The sequence below is a fragment of the Trachypithecus francoisi genome, unplaced genomic scaffold (genome assembly GCF_009764315.1).
Source record: "Trachypithecus francoisi isolate TF-2019V2 unplaced genomic scaffold, Tfra_2.0 Lachesis_group1, whole genome shotgun sequence".
NCBI lineage: Eukaryota > Metazoa > Chordata > Mammalia > Primates > Cercopithecidae > Trachypithecus > Trachypithecus francoisi.
The window spans coordinates 144,800,511-144,818,983 of record NW_022681454.1 but is presented as its reverse complement, the minus strand read 5'-3'; the positions used below and the strand labels follow the sequence as shown (position 1 = coordinate 144,818,983).

General features: G+C 47.0%; 1 protein-coding gene across 2 annotated transcripts in view; it reads right to left on the bottom strand.

Annotated features, from left to right (window-relative positions):
* ARHGAP10 (Rho GTPase activating protein 10) overlaps positions 1 to 18,473 on the bottom strand; it is a 343,992-nt gene that overhangs the window by 854 nt on the left and 324,665 nt on the right. For both annotated transcript variants that reach the window (XM_033215447.1, XM_033215448.1), the window contains 2 exons: positions 8,581 to 8,733; positions 7,387 to 7,478 (listed from right to left, as the gene is read on the bottom strand). In XM_033215447.1, the coding sequence (XP_033071338.1) occupies positions 7,387 to 7,478; positions 8,581 to 8,733 (245 nt within the window). The remainder of the gene's footprint in view (positions 1 to 7,386; positions 7,479 to 8,580; positions 8,734 to 18,473) is intronic.

Below are 18,473 nucleotides of genomic sequence, written 5' to 3'. Positions count from 1 at the left end.
AGCTCAACCAGGGAGTGGCCAGTAGAAAACAGGGGCCACTTCTGGGATGCTGGGTCACAAAGTCTGCACCAGGGTCACTGACAGGCTCTGCCTCCCTGCACTGGCCACGACAATCCTCATCTACGTGGTCCCAAAGCAGCCTCCTAACCAGTGTCCCGGTTTCCAGTCCGGTCCCTTCCAACCCACTCTGCACAAAGATGCTCAGTGAACTGTCTAGAATACAGAGCTGATCACATCACTCCCCTGCTTAAAGTCAAACTCAAGCTTTTTGCGTTTTTGTTTTTGTTTTGTTTTTTTCTTCCTGAGAGGGAGTCTCGCTCTGTCGCCCAGGCTGGAGTGCAGTGGCACTATCTCAGCTCACGGCAACCTCCGCCTCCCGGGTTCAAGCAATTCTCCCGCCTCGGCCTCCCGAGTAGCTGGGATTACAGGTAAGCACCACTATGCTTGGCTAATTTTTGTATTTTTAGTAGAGATGGGGTTTCACCACATTGGCCAGCCTGGTCTTAAACTACTGACCTCGGCTGATCCATTTGCCTTGGTCCCCCAAAGTGCTGGGATTACAGGTGTGAACCACCGCTCCCAGCCTCAAACTCAAGCTTCTTACTGGTCTGTAACACAGGCCCCTTTGGCACCTGGCTCCGGTCGCCCCTACAGGAGCCCTTCACACTCCACTGGCACATCATGCATGTCAACTGCAGTGAATCATCCAGAGAAATCCCAACTGCAACTCCAGGCCTTTGCAAGCGCAGTGCCTTCTGCCTGGAATGCCTTTCCCCCACCTCTCAACCGGGTAATTCCTCCTGTTTAGAGACCTGATTGGATGCCTCCTCCTCTGACAGTCTGGTCTGACTCCCACACTGGATTGGGAACTCCTGAAGGTAGCCTGAGCGTTATACATCTGGGCACGGTGCCTGGCACAATGGACTGTTCATAAATATTCACGTGATACTCAACGAGGAAACTGCAGCCTGGACAGCAAAGGGCACAGGTCCAAGCACTCCTCACCAGGGTTCGGAAATGCAATACAGAAGCATTTCATAACCCCCAGCTGTGGGCAGTCCCCAGCTCAAACCCCCAACCATGGTCAGGTGCAGGCATGGCAGCCGTGGCATAAAGGAAAGGGGAGGCATGGGCTACTCCAGCAGACCAACTCGAAAGATGGCTTCCGATCACAACCTAGGAGAATAATTTCACATCAAAAACCAAGTACAGGCACACATGTCCGTAACACACACGTTTCATGAAGCAGCACTCTTACCCTCACTGTGCGCACGCAATGCCTTCCTTTCTGTATTCTATTATTTTTTTCCCCATGGATTTGTGTAGAAAAGTATTACTCTTTGAATGCTAATTGCAACTCAGTGAATTCAGTTCATGGTCCTCTAAGGTAGAGCTGCCCCACAGTTTGGAAGACACTGACAAGCCAATTCTAATTGTCCTTTGCAACAGGGTAACTGTTTGTTCTTCCCTCCCCTGGATGAACAGGAACACATTCTGGCTGTCTGCATTCCCCTAACCGCCTGCACTTTCCTTAAATTCAACAAGCTTCTGCCTTCAAGGCCTCCGTGCAGCCGTTCCCTTGGGCCTGAATGCTCTTCCCTGCCTTTATGCCTGGACAGCACCTACTCATGCTTCAAAGAGCAGCTTCAGCATCCCCCCACTTCCACGACTCCTCCCCTGGCTCCAGACCAGGTTGGGGCTCCCAGTTATGCACCCTGCGTGTCCTGTGTGTGTGTGTGTGTGCACGCATACGTGTACATATAGGAGAGATACACTGAGACGTTCTTTTCTAGTCCAGACTGTGAGAGCATGTACCATCTATAACATGAGACCCGGCACCTAGCACAGTGTCAGACACATGATTATCTGTGTAATGAATGAATAAGCAAAATAAGAGATGTGCTCTCAAAGTGATCTGGCAGCAAGTCACTTTTTTCATGCCTTCAATGACCTTGACCCTGACACTGTTCTTCATACCAGGATTTTTAGAGACTTCTCACTTCATCCAAACACGCCAGCTGGCAATGCTACTAGTATGCAGCCACCATCAGGGAAAAGCTTTGGATTCTATGCAAAAGAGGCCCTCAGGGTTGTAACAATGTGGGGGCCTGAGTGGCAAGGGGCCCAGGGCTCAAGTCAGAGCCCGGGAGGAGACTCCTGACTAGCTGGGTGCACCTGGGAAATTAACTCCTGGGCCTCGCTCAGCTGTTACCTGCAACACAGGGTTACTAGCACTTAGCCTGCAGGACCCGCTATGAGGAGGCAATAAGGTAGTCTCAAATACAGTCTCACCTGCACATGCTTACTGTTTCTCCTCCTACCCTATACACACCACACACTTGCACAAACACAGACTCAGTATTAATAAAAGACAGGATGAACAGAGGAGGAAAAAGGTGATGTTCTACAATGCTGGAGGTGAAAGGAGGCTTGACTGGGGAAACCTCCCCAACCAACAAACCAAAGAGACGCCTCCACAACCCCATTCACCACCTCCCCAGCCCTCCCCTCCCTGGAAGGCAGAAGCCAGTAGAGAGAGAGATGTCACTGCTTTACAGAGGTGACCAAGGGGGATCCTGTAACATAAGAGCCTTGGAAGTGGACCCGGCCAAGCGGCGGGCAGGGTGGGCTAGAAGGGTCTGGAGACCAACAGCAAGGTGTCCCCAAGCACAGGAAAAGTGGTTCTGCAGCTGCAGATGAGGCTGGCAGGCTCTCCCTCCCTCTCTGAAGATCTGACCTCTCTCAGTAGCATCGAACCCCAAAATACCCATCTGGGGCTCCTCTCCTAGTTTATCACACCGCTACTCCCCCGAGCAGTGTCTACGCGGACAACAGGGCTCTGCTTTTCCATTCTTACGGGTGGAGAACATGGTGGCCTCAGTGTCTGTCATTTCCCACGCACCCTCCCTGTGCCTGCAGGTCTCAGTCCAAGAGCCTCACTCTGCTGCAGCCATGGTGTCCTCACAGCCTTTAGACCACAAGAGGGAACAAGATGGGTGTGGGGCAGGGACCCCAAGTAGCATGAGAGAGAAGCAGGTCCCTTCCACCAACTCAGTTTTCAGCATAACGTAGACAATGTGTGTGACAAACACTGAAATCACTGAAGTGTAAGTGTCATCAGCACACGGTGAGCGCCAGGAACCCACACTCAACTTCAGAACTGCCACAGGACCCACAGGGAGGCTGCGTCCTGGGCTCTGTCCTATCTCCCACCCCGAGGCAACCAGTAGCTTGAATGCTATGTTTCTCATTATCTTATCACAGCTATGGGTAAAATTCAGTTTTGTCACACAAGTCCATACCCCTAATAATATCCCATTTATTTTGCGTATGTGTGAGCTTAAGCAGAAGCACATAATGTCTAGTCACCTGGAACTTATTTTTCACTCAGTATTTTTTTCTCAGATTCCCATGCTAGGAATCTACCTGGCAACGAAATCATTGGGCTGTGGGGTCTATATGCGATCAACTTTCCAGGATAACGCCAAATTGTTTTCCAGGGATTATTCTGTGTCTATCTGAGACCTTTCAAGTTTAATCGCCAGAGGCTTTTAAGGATTAATTTGGGCCACACTTGCTCCCCAACGTCTACACATGGATGTTGACAAAGAGCCTGGGACAGCCAGGAAAGCAGCCCCGCTGCTGTTGCTGCTGCCATGTGGGGTCGCTCCTGGAAACCTGCCTCAGCACCCTCCCAACCCTGCCCCTGGGGAGGCAACCACTGCCCATCAGACTGGAGCACACCTGTCTGGAAAGACAGCAGGACTGGCGGGTGGTCACCAGCAAAACCTATTTCCAGGATTCCCCAGGCCCGGAGAAAAGGGAAAGGTCCCTCTGGCCATCAAAGCAACATCACTGCCCCGAGACCTTCCAAACACAGCCCTCTCCTGGGGGTGAGGGGTGGGGGCGGGTGGGGGTTGGGAGGCATTGCCCCAGAGCAGCAGCTAGGCATTAGTAAGTCTACTAAAGAAACACATCTTCCACCTAGAATTGGAACTCATAACCTAAGCCTGGCCCACCCAGTAAGGGCAAAGAACAAGGACAGTCATGGAGCTACACAACTGCTAAAGACCCCTGTGTCACCCACACTCCGGGTCAGGATTTCTCAGAGCTGCACACATCCCAAACCACATAACTACTGACGAGGCTGCCCGGGGGTCACTCTGACCTCGAGTTTGTTTTTTCCAAAGGCCACTGGGTGCCATCAACTGATTTCCTTTATTGCCTGTATGAGATACAAAAAGGAATGGCACTGCAAGAGCATCTATGGAGGCTGGAAGATTCCACATGGATAAGTGAACATAGGAAGAATGTCTTGGGCATTCCAGAGACACTAAGTATTGCTGGTCTGCAGAAAGCGAGCGTTCCCAGCAGCACTCCTGTGGGCTGAGCTGTCTAGAGTGGCCACTTGGAGCACTGCCTGGCTCCACAGAAGCTGTGGCCAGATGACCTGACTGACAGTCTGTCCTCTCAGTGTTAGTTGTCAGACCGGAAGACCCCATAGCTGTTTAAGGAAGGGCTTCCCTAGACGTGTTCTGGGCAAGCATCTGCTTTTAACTAGCTAAGAGATCAACTATGCACAGAAGATGTGAGGTGCAAACACACACACAGATAAACTCTGCTTAAGGGCTTGACACTGACTGTACCCTTTGAAGAAGTGTCCCTATTAAGCAGTAAGCCTAATGCTGTTGATTCTGAACACCTTCCACTACGTTATCTGCCCTGCTATGAAAGAATCAGGGGGGCACCTGCAAGACAAGTAGCTCACATTAAATGAGACACTCACATGCCTGGGTAGGGAGAGGGTGTCAACACATCCACAAGGTATTTTCCAAGTAGCCAGCCTTAGGAGAGGGACAGAATGAGGAGCTCCTGAGACACCCAGGGTGCCCCAGCCAGCAAAGTCCTGACAGAGCTAGACACCAGCACTGCAGAGCACAGAACGTGAGTGAGACACAACCTGGCTCAAAACATAGCCTCTTCTGAGGCACACTACGATGTACCCAGTGTGGCATCATGGTCAGCAGCCTCTCCCCCATACATCTGTAGCAACTCAGAACCCTCTTTTTCTAGTGGCCCCAATGCGATCTTGATACAACATCAATGTTGTGGCCATCCCTGCCACTGAGGATGAAGAATCAGCTGCACAGAGTCCTAAAGGAGCCTGTTCCAGGTCACATGGAAGATAAGAAAGCCATGGTGTGAGTCCAGGCAAAATAACTGCAGAGTTCAGAATCCACGTTGCCTGCAATCAGTGGCTCTCCTCCTCCAAAACACACGGAGACACTGGTATGTGTGTGCACGTGTGTGTACATATGTACAAATGTGTGACTATGTACGTGTACGTGTGTACATGCACACTTTTTAGAAAGACTCTAAGTCATCTCGGGACTTTAGAGCTGGAGAACATAAGTCTCCTGGGTCAGACGCCTACCAGTGTGTCCCCTTTTATCCAAACTGGCAGATCTGCGCTGGCTTTAGGCACTGACCCTCATTCACATGGCTGTGTGCCCAGGAGAGGTGTCCTATACCCTGTGTGATTCTGATTGGTCTAAATCCTTGCAAATGATGGATTTGGGGTAAGCATGTGACTCAGTTCTGCATACTGGGATGTGAGGATGGGTAAACGATGAAGAAAATCTTGGCAAAGTTTTCTCATTCTTAAAGGAACACAAGGATGAGACAGCTCCTTCCACCAGAGTGTGGCCATGATACATGGAAGTGTGGAAGCCATCTTGCTCCCGCCAGGGAAACCAGACAGAGGCCCAGGTCCATCAGCAGAGAACAGTTTCGCAGAGAGATGGAAATACTTCAGTCTTTGATAACATCTTTGAGAATATGAATTAAAATTAGAACTCCCTACTTCCAAACTTACTATGGTGCAAACTAATCCCTCCCCCAACCCATTTTTCTTTCTTGAGATGGGGTCTCACTATGTTATCCAGGCTGGCCTCGAACTCCTGGGCGCAAGTGATCCTCCTGCCTCAGCCTCTGCACGAGCTGGGATGACAGGTGTGCACCACTGCACCTGACTTTACTCCATCTTCATGACTGATTCAACCAGCTGTGTCAATTTCTGTTATTTGCAGCCTAAGGTATCCTAATAGATACACCTTCTACCATGGTAACTATCTCAAAAACCATACTGCAGGAGGGAGTTCAGAGTCTTCTAAACAAATCTAATCACACAAAATAAAAATTCATCACATTTCTCAAAGGAGTGCGTTTCAATACTACCATCTCAGCCTCCCCTTCAGCCACATGGTGTGCCGACATGAGACAGGCCTGGGGCAGGGCAACTACGTTCCACATTCTCTTGGCAAAACTGCATGTATGTTATGGTAATGGAGGAATGATCTTGCTTCTATTCCAAGAACAAAATTTCTCCACAAAGTCTAATTCTGTTCCATGTGGGGTTTTGTTGTTGTTGTTTGTTTTCTGACACTACCAGGAGTCTCTGTCTCTGAAGAGCACATATCACACGCATATAGAAATCTGTTCTAAATGAGGCAACTTGCTTTCTAAAAAACAATCGTCAGCAAATGCTGCATTACTGACAATACACCACTGTGCCTCGTGTTGATACATTCCACATATCCCAAACATTCTGGATAATCAACCATTCCATTCCAAGCATCTCAGGTTCCTACTGCTTCCCTGGAACTCTTCTGAGGAGCTCCACCCCCACATGACAGCACGGTTTCCATAGCAACCAATGCATTTCATAATGAGCAGGACTAGGGAGGGAAGAAAGCAAGAGCAGGGAAAAAAAGACACTGAGCCATAAGAGAACTTTTTGAAATATTCAACCAGGCATAGCTCCTACATGCTTGTGTATGAATATTAAATCCTCAAAAGCTACACCCTTGTTTCAATATGCAAAGTCAATACCTGAATCTGGAGACTCACACACTGTTCAAATCAGCAAAACTGTAAAGCACAAAAATGGTAAGGGAAATAGAAATCGAACATTTTTAAGCATAGTAGTATTCTCTGATGACTCCGAGTTGGTAAACCTGAAGCGTTTAATGGACTTGGTTAGCAACTCTGGGAGAACAAATATAATAAAGTGTGCAAATCAGAAATATTTCTTAAGTGCAAGTGACACTAGCTTCTTCCTGTCAGGACAGAAATGACCTGAATGAAGACCCACAAGATGAGATGGAGAATAACCAAGAAGAGAGCACGGTGGCATTCCAGCCATCAACAACAGGCCCCTGGTATTGGGGCCTAGGAGCCGAACACAGCAGCTTAATCCAGTCCAAAGCATCAAGCGGGACACTCACCCTCCCAACGACAGCACCGTCACTGACCGCTCCCTCCATTCTGCGGTCGCTAGTAATCCGGCCCACAGGATTCATAGACGAGGCTCCCACTAACACTTACCATCCTCAAAAATTGCTCCTATTTCAAAAGATAATTCCGAGCTGTGTTCAGCTTCACACGGATACACGGCTCGAGCCTTCCGACTGCTGACACTGAAAAGAAAGAAAACACAAAAGACACCAATGAAAATGTGGAAAACAGAGAGAAACCTCACCCCCAACCCCCTTCCCCAAATCTCACTGATGTCACCAGTAGGGCAACTCCTCCCAAAAAAGAAATTAACATGAAAGTGAACATCAGGCTAAGAATAGCACTTGATTTTCAAGTAAACGATGGGTTTCAAATTCAAGCCTTTCCTCAGGGAGCCTCTCTGAGGAGCTGTCACTGAACCACTTCACCTAATTCTCCTCCCTACCTGGTGGGATGCCCTTTCCTGCCATTCAGCACTGTTAGAACCACAGGACATCTTTATTTCCAAGCACTTCAGTTGGTCTGTTAGGAAAAGCACACGCACCTGGAGACACACGGCCAGCCGGCAGAAGGAGGCGGCACACCCACGCTCCACAGGTGGGAAACCACTGGCCCAGATCCACCCCAGGCAGCCACCGCTCTGGAAGGGGCTTGTTGCTCTTCCCTGAGTGTTCTGTATTTACACTGTGCCTCCACCCCAAGAAAGGCACACCAGGCCCAGCTTCTCACCATTTGTTAAAGCAACCTCTGTGTCCGTGCGTGAAAAGGATGGAAACCATGCTTTTAGCCAGTCTAATCAAATCCAAAGGAAACGCCTCACCTCACTGGCATGGGGGAAGCCACTGACAGGAAGAAGCACCTGAGCCACCACAGGTGGAAGAGCCTGCTGGAGGCCAGCAGCTCTGTCCTCTGTGGACCTGGCCATTGGATGCCATGGAAGCGAATGTTTCCAGTGCCAGCTTGCCTACCTTTAAAACAAAGAATGTGCTTTATACTCATGAACAAGAAGTTCTTCCAAAATAAGAACTTCTTCATAAATGCACAACCAGCACGACAGAGTAGGTTCAAGCAGGTCTCATGTAAGGCAAATCCTCCAAAGAATTTGCTACTGAACTGGGTGAGGCACGCCCCGATACAAGGTGGTAAGTGCTGTCCATGAAGACCGGGATGCTGGGGGTATCTGGGTAAGCCTTTGCCAGCAGAGAACACAAGAACCTGCTCAGGTTCATCAAGCCCCCTGTGTGTGCTGCCACCATATTCCACATTCCACTCCAAACCACGTACCTTTCAGGTGGCTTGTCCACTACAGTAGCAGGAGGAGAAAAGAGGAAAGGGGATGACCCGGGTGAAGGAGGTGTCACAGCTGGGTTGGAGCTTGTTGTGGTTGGAGACTGTGGGTTAAGCCACTGCACCATAGACGATCGGGTCTGACCTGGGCTAAAGGTAGGAGTTTGAAGGACAGGATTAATAGCAGAAAGGCCACAGAACATCAAATGCATGACATCCCAATCCCAGATGACTAGGTCGCTAATTCCCCTATCACTCCTGACCAGTAGGGACAGAGTCCTCTCTGCATCCTGCCGGGACTACAGCCCAAACTATGGATAGCAACAACCCAGAAACCAGCCACAACCCCAAACTCAAGCTGTCTTACTGTCCTTCTCCAGGTTCTCCAATCTGTCCAACCTACTAGCACCCTATGAGTTCACTAATTAGAAAACCAGAATCTAATTGCTCAAAGGAGTAGCGGGATATTCAAGGTATTCATTTTTTCTAATTATAAGGAAAATCACAGGAATCTAGCATCAAGCATGTGACAGGCAGCTGCAGAAGATCAGCTAAACATTTAAAGATCTTTCACCTGCTCCTACACGTATGGCCGTGCAGAAGAAAATGCCACTGGATTCAGGCTTCCTCTAGAGAGGGCTAAAGACTAGAAATGAACAGCAAAAACTTCTAGTGACCAGAGCATTTCTTAATATTTCCAATTTGTTTAAAGTTAATGTAAACAGGTCAGTGAACAGACACCTGGAATGGCCGCTACGCTCAGAGGGAGAGTTCACGTAGTTGATCCGTGTTGATCTGAATTATTCTGGAGGTTTGTGACTATGGTATATGATGTTCCCTTGAGAAGCGTCTCATTTCATTCAGTGACATTTTGAACACACACGTGTTCCCTGTCTGCGGCACCCAGGTGCTCTTCACCTCAGATGCCCGCCGTCTTCCGCTAAACCAGTACACCAGTTTCCACGAGCAGTTTCCTGAGGCTTCCACATTCCTCAGCATGCTTAGACTGTTTCCCCTGCCAGAGAACTGGCACCGAGTTCTTCAGCACCAGCCTGGTCTCCTGGACAGCCCCCAGGTGCAGTCCTCCAACACAGCAACATTCAGCAACCTAGGGCCAAGTTTACCTACCTGTCTCCCCATATCCGATGCTCTTCCACCTGCCCGCCTACCAGGGGCCACGCCGCCCCGGCAGCCTCCTGTCTGCCACAGCTCTGCTTCCTGGCACTCCCACCTCTGCCTCAAGCTTTGCCTTTCCTCTCAAGCTCCCCGCCCTCCTCTGCCTGCTCTAATCTTGCCTTTCCTTGGCTCAGCTCCAGTTCCACCTCCCCCAATACTCCTCCTGTGGCCTCTCTAACCCATACACCTTCCCTGGAGGCCTGCGACACCAATAAATGAAAGGGCAAGTTGACACTGGTTGTTCTCCAATGGCTTCAAGTATTTCTCTTGCCTCTGCAGGAAGATCTTTAACTCTTTTTCCAGATCTCACGAAGCCAGGCAGAGTGGCAGGGACATGGAGCCATCAGCCAACATCTGAGCAACCAAATTAGAAAGTTCTAAAACCAAAACTGGATTTTACAAATCTGGTGCATAATTGACTTGGTAGGTATTTAATACACAGAAGCTTTCCTATGCTTTGGTCAGTAAAAGCAGGGGGTCATTAAAAAAAAAAACATTATTCTTCAAAGAGCTTATTTACAATTCCCCTACCCAGCCATTCATCTGGGAGTCATAAAACCTATTTTATCCCAAGGCAAGATACCTTATAAATCGTAAAGTGATCTGTATCACCAGTCACAAAAGTCACTCCGTTTTCTTTTTTAGCAGAAAAGGAACATTGAATGTTGTCTTACTAATCAGGAAGGGAAAGGAGAAGTAGGTGTGAGTGAAGCCCTGGCAGGGAATTAAGGCCACAGTTAGCCAAACAATTGCCAAGTTATCTCCCAGCAATCATTCAAGGTGCTTGGAGGGTGGCGGTGGAGGAAGATGAGATGTTTTGCCACACCCCCCTTCAGCTCTTCAGAGTCATAAATCGTCAATGACTGCCATCCGTCTGCCTAGAGGGAGGACAGTTACAGGAAGAAGATAAAGTAACTATGTGACTATATTTATGTGGCCCTTGAAAAATAAAGATCGTAAATTTTATAGCTATTGTCTGCTTAATCGTCACATCTTTCTTTAAAAAAGAAAACCTCCGTGTGTGGTGTGTGGTGTGTGTGGTGTGTGTGTGTGGTGTGTGGTGTGTGTGTGTGTGTGTGTGTGTGTGTGTGTGTGTGTGTGTGTAAAGGGAAAATACCCCTCGGTTTTTAGAAAGTGAAAGAACCACTGCGATGACAGATACAAAACAGAAAGCCCTGCCTGTCCCGCACCCTGGCTTTCTCCATCTCATTCCAAACAGGAACATAGAATCAGCAGTCCTTGTCCAGGGTCAAGTTCTCCACATTCATCTTTTTTGTTTTTTGTGATCTTTCTGTCGCTGTTTAACACATACATGTGCTATGTGATCCAGCACTAACCGGTTCACCAAGATTACCTCCCAGACTTCCCATGTAGACTTAAGTCTCTGTATGTGATGTCCTGGGTGTATCTCAGAAGCCTCTACTAGGTGACTCCTTTGATGTCAGAACCCCACATGGGCAGACACACTGTGAGCTGGAATATTCACAGGACGGAGCAACATGCGAGGCTGGAGACAGTCTCTATGGAGATGAGGCAATGAGACGTGTGGATAACTGGAAGCCTGTGAAAGAAGAGACCTGTACAGCCAAACAATGTTTGGGAAGCAGCAGAGCAGGTGGTTGGATAGAGGAAATTTTTCAGAGGCTTGTCGGCCAGGGAGGATCAGAAGTGAGTAAGAAATGAGTATATATACTTAAAAGGCAAGAAGTGAGTATATATACTTAAGTCGTGTAATGAGTTCACATCTCAAGCCAGTACACATCAGATGATAGCATGTTTCATAGTGTCTCCCAAAAGCAAGCTGTCCATATTTTTTGGAAGGTCAAAAAAAAAAAAACGTAAACATGAGCTTCGTTATGTAACCATCTCCTACCTTCCAAACTTTGGGTAACTTTTTAATAAGAAGATTCGAAAATTTTTTAAAATATTATTTAAAATGTAATACCTACATTTTCTCAAAAAAACAGTAAGGTATTAGTTTCCAAAGAGAATTTCTGATATTCTCTTTCCCTTCTTTTATTTAAAACATTTTGAAGGAACATAGACATTTTGGAATGGCAGCCCATAAGCAAAGGATGAACAGCTTTTCCTCAACCTGGGCTCCAAGAGAGAACTGAGCCCTAAGGCACATCTATCTCTCTCTTTCTCTACCTCTCTCTCTCTCTCAAAGAGTGAGCTTTACCCATCATAAAAGATCTGGATTTTCTAAGCTCCAGGTTTCTCTCTTGAGGCATGCAGGTGTGACCTGGCCCAAGCTGCAGTGCCTTGTAAGAACCGGGACTCAGGGAACTGGCACAAGAAAACACTGATACTCTCATTGCTGTGATTAGTAGAGGCTGCTGGCTCCAACCCTGAGTCCCACGCCTTCTGCCAGCATCCCGGAAACGATGGTAGGCTAATTTGATAGCTCACAAGCAGGTAAAATTTCAGACCCTTCACAGTTCTTGATAGTATCATCACTGGGAGAACGAAAACACTCACTGGACCATTTTTTTGTACTCTGTGGTTCAGGGGAGAGCCCCAGCTTTTTCCCAAAGAACATCTTTGGGATGTTCTTTTTTCTTGTTGTCCCTTTAACTACAGATTTTTGATTAGTAAGACCAGCATGAGCACAAACCACCAATTCTGTTTAATGCCAGCTACTGATCAAGTACAAAAAAGCACCTCAGTGCCACGAGTTTCTTGAAAGCCAAGTTGCAGTTTGCGAACATGGAGGAAGAAGTCAACTGTTCCTAAAAAGCTCAGAAACCACATTTACCAAGACAGAAATATAGAGAACTACTCATATCTGTTCGCTGTCTTCCCAACTTCACACACTACACTGCAAAAGACTTCTCCTAAAACAGGATTCCTCTCCATTTTCAGTATGGAAGAGCCAATGTCACCCTCCTTCCTTCTCACAGAAAGGGGACAAAGAGAAACAAGAGTGTTTCACTAAAAGCAGATGAAGATTTCAAATTGCTAATTTGGAAACACATTCCTGAAAATACATAGATTCAAAGTCTACCTGACTGTTCCTGAGGCCACAGAGGCATTTCTTGTGTTTAGGTGAGGTGGGTGGAAGAGCTGGGAAGACAGTAAGCAGGGAAATATGCATTTGTGTAAAGGATGAGGAAACTCTCTTCTTTAAAAAGTCAACACTCTTGCTTGGAAACACGGGCCTGAATTTCGAGGAAAGACCTTGTAGCTTTCACGTGCAACAGTGGGGCCAAACCCCAAAACATGAAATTATGACAGTGCTGTGTATGTGTATACTTTACAAAGTGTATTTTTAGAAAATGGAACAGATCAGCAGTCCATGCTGCTTCTGATTCAAACTGCGATCCAATCTCCTCCAGTACCAGACTCTATGCTCCATGCATATTAAAAACGTTCTGGCAGCGGCAGATCACAAACATTTCAGAAAGGGGGAAGGGAACAGGGGCCTTAACTGTTAAAACTCGACACCAGCTGCACCGATCAGCAGAGAACTCCTGCATCTAACAAACATTTCTTGCATAACATAGACAGGTCAGGCTTTGGGCAGCACTAGAGGCACAAGCCCCTGATTCCAGCCTATATTAGCACTGAGTGCCATCTAAATTCAAAAGGGTAGAGCGAGGAGAATACGCACTAAGAAAAGAAATGAATGCTTATCTGAAGTGACTAAATCCCCCAAATACCAAGATATTTCACTCCAGTTATACAATATGAGATCAAATCAGAAGTTTGCACTGCAATGGAAGATTCTAAACTCTCAGTTGCCAGGTCTCTGAGCAGAAACTAACACATTAGTGAAATGATCTTTCATGCCAGTCTGGGAAACATACAGCATAAGTCTAGAACAGCTGTCCTGGGCAAGAGTGTTTGAAAATGTTAATAAAGACAGAAGGAAATATTGTAGATCTGTATATTATGGGAAAATCTCTGTTCAAATAAATGCCAGTTATTTCTTAAGTGCCAGGAGAGGGAGAACTCCACACACAAGCACACTGTTTGATTCCACACAAGCACACAAGCACACCGAGGGATAACAGCAGTGCAGAGAAACAAAGGCCTGTGACATACAAGTCGCCATAACCCACAGGGTTGGGAGAGGAGGCCTTTGCTGCCCATCAGGAAGGTTCAGAGTAGACCCACTGGCTCATCATTTATGGTCTGAGGACTTCCTTTCAGTCCTTGTGCTAGTCCCTGGGGACACTCAGGCAACCGTGACACGACCTGCTCTCCAGCCGAGTGGAGAATGCCCAATTAATAACCATAATACAGGCACTGAGATCCATGTAGAGATCTGTCCACGGTCCCTCAGAGGAAGAGTGGAGGGAGCACCTAATAACCATGGGGATGGCCAGGAAGGCTTCCTGGAGGAGGCAGCATCTGTGTGGCGCTAATGCTGAAGCTGATGCTGCCATAGTCAACATCATCATCACCTCCCCATACCCAGGCTCATGCAAGGCATAACTGTGCAATCTAGCCCTGTGCTAGATGCAACATGCAGGCACAGTTCACTTATTCCCAACCACCCTATTACTCCACATGACATATGAGAAGACCATCTCAAAAAGGTGAAAGCAACTTACTCAAGGTCCTGTTTCTAGTAAACCCTGTTTTGACAAGACAGCACAGATCTCAGACCCTCAAGTCCTCTTGAGTGACTGGAATGGAACATGGAAAGAACGGTGAGAGAGATGTGAGTACTGGGATATTCAGGAGGCACAATCATAACCTAAAGGCAAAGAAAGGCCATTGAAGGATTGTACACATGCAAATTACAAATGCCTAAGACTCTGCCACTCCGCAGAGAGACCTGGGTGCCAAGGCTGGCAATGCCATTGCTGGCTGAGTGCCAGCTTGCAGTTTCTTCCTCCCCTAGGCTTGTTCCTCTTTTTGTTAATAGCTAGAGGCTATGCTGAGGAGGAAGCAAATGACTTAAGAGTGCTCCCCAGAGGTTGGCCCACAGTTGCCGTCATTAGTCTGCACTTGGCGTCATCCACAACCGAAACTTGGCTGAGCAACTTAAACTCCCTCAGCTAATGTGAAGAGAGTCATGACTCACCGGCTGGGTCAACTGTGGGGTTTAAATGAGATAATACACGTAAGGCACTGAAGCACAGTAAGCAGTCAATAAATGAAGCCCTCACTACTATTACATATTTCTGGTTCAGACCTTACCTCTGATTTCTAGGGTTATATCATCACTAACCATTTAATTTACCAAAAGACAGCAAATCAGCTATGCAAAGGGAAAAAAGTATGGCTATATTAAGTAGATGTCATCATTTAAAAAATCTAAAGTTGCCGGGTACGGTGGCTCTCATCTGTCATCCCAGCACTTTGGGAGGCCGAGGCTGGTGGATCATGAGGTCAGGAGATCGAGACCATCCTGACTAGCACGGTGAAACCTTGTCTCTACTAAAAATACAAAAAATTAGCCAGCCGTGGTGGCAGGCGCCTGTAGTCCTGGCTACTCGGGAGGCTGAGGCAGGAGAATGGCGTGAACCCAGGAGATGGAGCTTGCAGTGAGCTGAGATCGTGCCACTGCACTCCAGCCTGGGCAGCAGAGCAAGACTCTGTCTCAAAAAAAAAAAAAAAAAAAAAAATCTAAAGTTGCTAATAGAAACATGACATCCTGGATTTGAGCTTGGAACAGAGAAAGAACATTATTGGAAAGACTGGTAAAGTCCACATGAAGTCTGTGGTTTAGTTAACAGCACTGTATCAACACTAATTTCATTATTTTTTAACAAACGTACCACAGTTCTGTAAGATGCTAAGGGCTGGGGGCAGGGGTGGGGGTGGGACGTGAAGAGAGGAAGTGAAGGGTCTATGGAAACTCTGTACTATCTTTGTAATTTTTCTGTAAACCTTAAACTATTTGAAAATAAAAATTTATTTTAAATGATACATTATAAAAAGAACAACCCCACATAGATTTTTCAGTCACTGAAACACTAATGGTCTTCTGAAATTATAAACAAACATTTGGGGGCATCCAAAACCCGTAGGGAAAATATCTGGTTGGTTTAATGACAAGAAGAGATGTGTGAAGCTTACGCTTAAAATCACCTGCACTCTCCATCTACCACCACAGTGGTGAACTGCACTTCCTGAAGCTGGGTTTTAAGAAAGGTAGGCCCTTTCCAAATACACTTGTTTTGATTACTGATTAGCTAGAGATCGGCAAACTTATTCTGTAAAGGGCCAGAGAGTAAATACTTGAAGCTTGGCAGGCTTTCTGCAACTACACAATTCTGCTATCACTGTCAGTCAAAAAGCAGCCACAGACAAAACGTAAACAACTAAGTGTAGCTGTGTTCTAATAAAACTTTATAAAGACAAGTGGCAGTGGGCCACAATTTGCTCACCCCTGGATTAAATGGACCAAATAAGAAGCCTGGGAGGGACATGGGGGTTGGGGGAGATGAAGGCAACTCAGATGGAGAATCCCCTCCGTCTTCACTGGTTTTGTGATGCAGGGCTCCCTTGTTGGTGCCTGGGGCTGACCCACACGTACCCAGTGCTTTCCTGCAGCAGAGGCCCTCTTCAACTGTACGAGATCACCTCCCAGGCAGCAGGGAGCCAGCCAATACAGGAACCCAGCACGTAAAAGCAGTAACTTGTTCACCTTTGAGAACAAATATCTTCTCCCTCCGTCCCCCACAGACGGAGTCTTGCTCTGTCCCTCAGGCTGGAGTGCAGTGGCACAATCTCAGCTCATTGCAACCTCCGCCTTCCAGGTTCAAGCAATTCTCATGCCTCAGACTCCCGAGCAGCTGGGATTACAGGTGCGTACCAACCACCATGCCAGGCTAATTTTTGGATTTTCAGTAGAGATGGGGTTTCACCATGTTGGCCAAGCTGGTCTCGGAACTCCTGACCTCAACTGATCCGCCTGCCTCAGTCTCCCAAAGTGCTGGGATTACAGGCGTGAGCCACTGCACCCAGCTGAGAACAAATATCTTCTGCAGGAAGGACGCGGTCAGGGAGAGGAGGAAGGGCACTGCAGGAAATCCCCGAGCCCCATGAAGGAAGGCCTGCCATGTTTAACACTCAGTCCTCAACTTGTGTGATCCTGAGGCTCCTATATGGATTTCCTCCTCCAACAAGAAAGGACATCACTACCTAGTCATCTGACAAGGTTCACTCCCAAACTCCACTCTCTTATAGCAAAAGTTCTTGGTTTTGCTGTAAGAGAACAGCTGCAGAATTACATCTCTGACCAATCTTCCACTCAAAGAGTTCTCCTTGAATCCTATCTTCCTTCCAGAGGATCAGTGTGGAATCAGGTAAGAAGGCTGAACTTTAGCTTGCTGCAGAACAGAAAAAGAACTGTAACTTCATTTCAGAAAATTAGGGGGCATTCAAGGTCTGAAGGTTACAGTGCTGCAGAGTCACTGACAGGAATGTTTCAACCAGCTGCCACCCAATGTGAGGGCTGAACATCTTCAACAGGGTCAAGCACAGCTCCAAAGAGACACAGATACTCTGCTCAGAAAAATCCACCAATTACTTACAAACAGATTTATGGGTTATTTGTTGTAATGGGTGCGGTACCTGGGTATGCGGCTCAGCGTAAGTTATAAATGTGGTTGGGTCTCAGTAGGCTCCCCATGCCTTGATCATGTGATAGCCAAGGGTCTATTCTCAGAAGCTCTGACAAAGCAGATCCCCAAAGCAAGACACTAGGAGAGCAGCCCCAGCTGAGTCCTCTGGGAATAAATACAGTAACTGCTAAAAACAACACAACTTCAGGTCAACATCTAGAGCTTCTCCAAGGCTAGAAAGGCTCTCTCTCTGAGCTATTTAGTAAGGAGATTATGTAACTGATGAACCAGGAAGTTGGGGTCAAGTTAAACTAAGAAGATTGAATTACGTGCTCAGAGGAAAGGAAAATCCCAGCAGGTGGCTGCCTCCAGCTCTCAGGGGAGCAGTGATTGGGTTTTATTACATGTGGTATCTGGAAACCTCACCCCGGCCCAGAGGGACGGACGTTATTATTCCCCTTTTACAGATAATCTTGCTGAGCCTTGGTTTGCTTAAATCACTTATATAAGATCTTCAAGGTTGTAAGAAACAGAACGTGGATGCAAAGCCAGGCCTGTTTGAAATCAGTGATTTACCAATGTAAACGGTCTCGAACTTACAGAGGGAGCCTGTGAGGTCCTTACCTTGTTTAGACATTGAGATACAGCCAATTCATGAATAGCAAATAATAAATTACAACGATGGCATCAAGTAAGAAAATCTTTAACAACAAAAACCAGTTACACTAAAAACCAAAAATGACTGATGCAAGACTTAATTGTTTTTAAAGTCTTAAGTAGTGGAAAAGCTACTACAAAATTCAGACATATCTTTATTTTGGGAAGTCATCTTTTCATGGTAGGGCTTTAAAGTTACATGGACTATCAACATTCTGACTTAAAAATAAAACCTCCAAATTTCAGCACCTGCAGCTACAGCACAGCAAAGGAAGACACGAATTAGGCCACATGCAAGTGCCAAGTACACAAAGCAGATCCCAAAAATACCCCAGCAAGCCACAATGGATGTGTACCAAAGCATGTAAGGGGCCAGGCAGTCGGCATAGCATAATTTCTATACAAAGTTGGAGAGAAGAAATTCAAGAAAACATACAGGACAAAAGTTGTACCCCCAAACTGAATGTGAATAGACACTGTGACGGTAGATGGTCAAGTATACAGGGCCTGAGATTCACTTCCAGAGCATTTCTG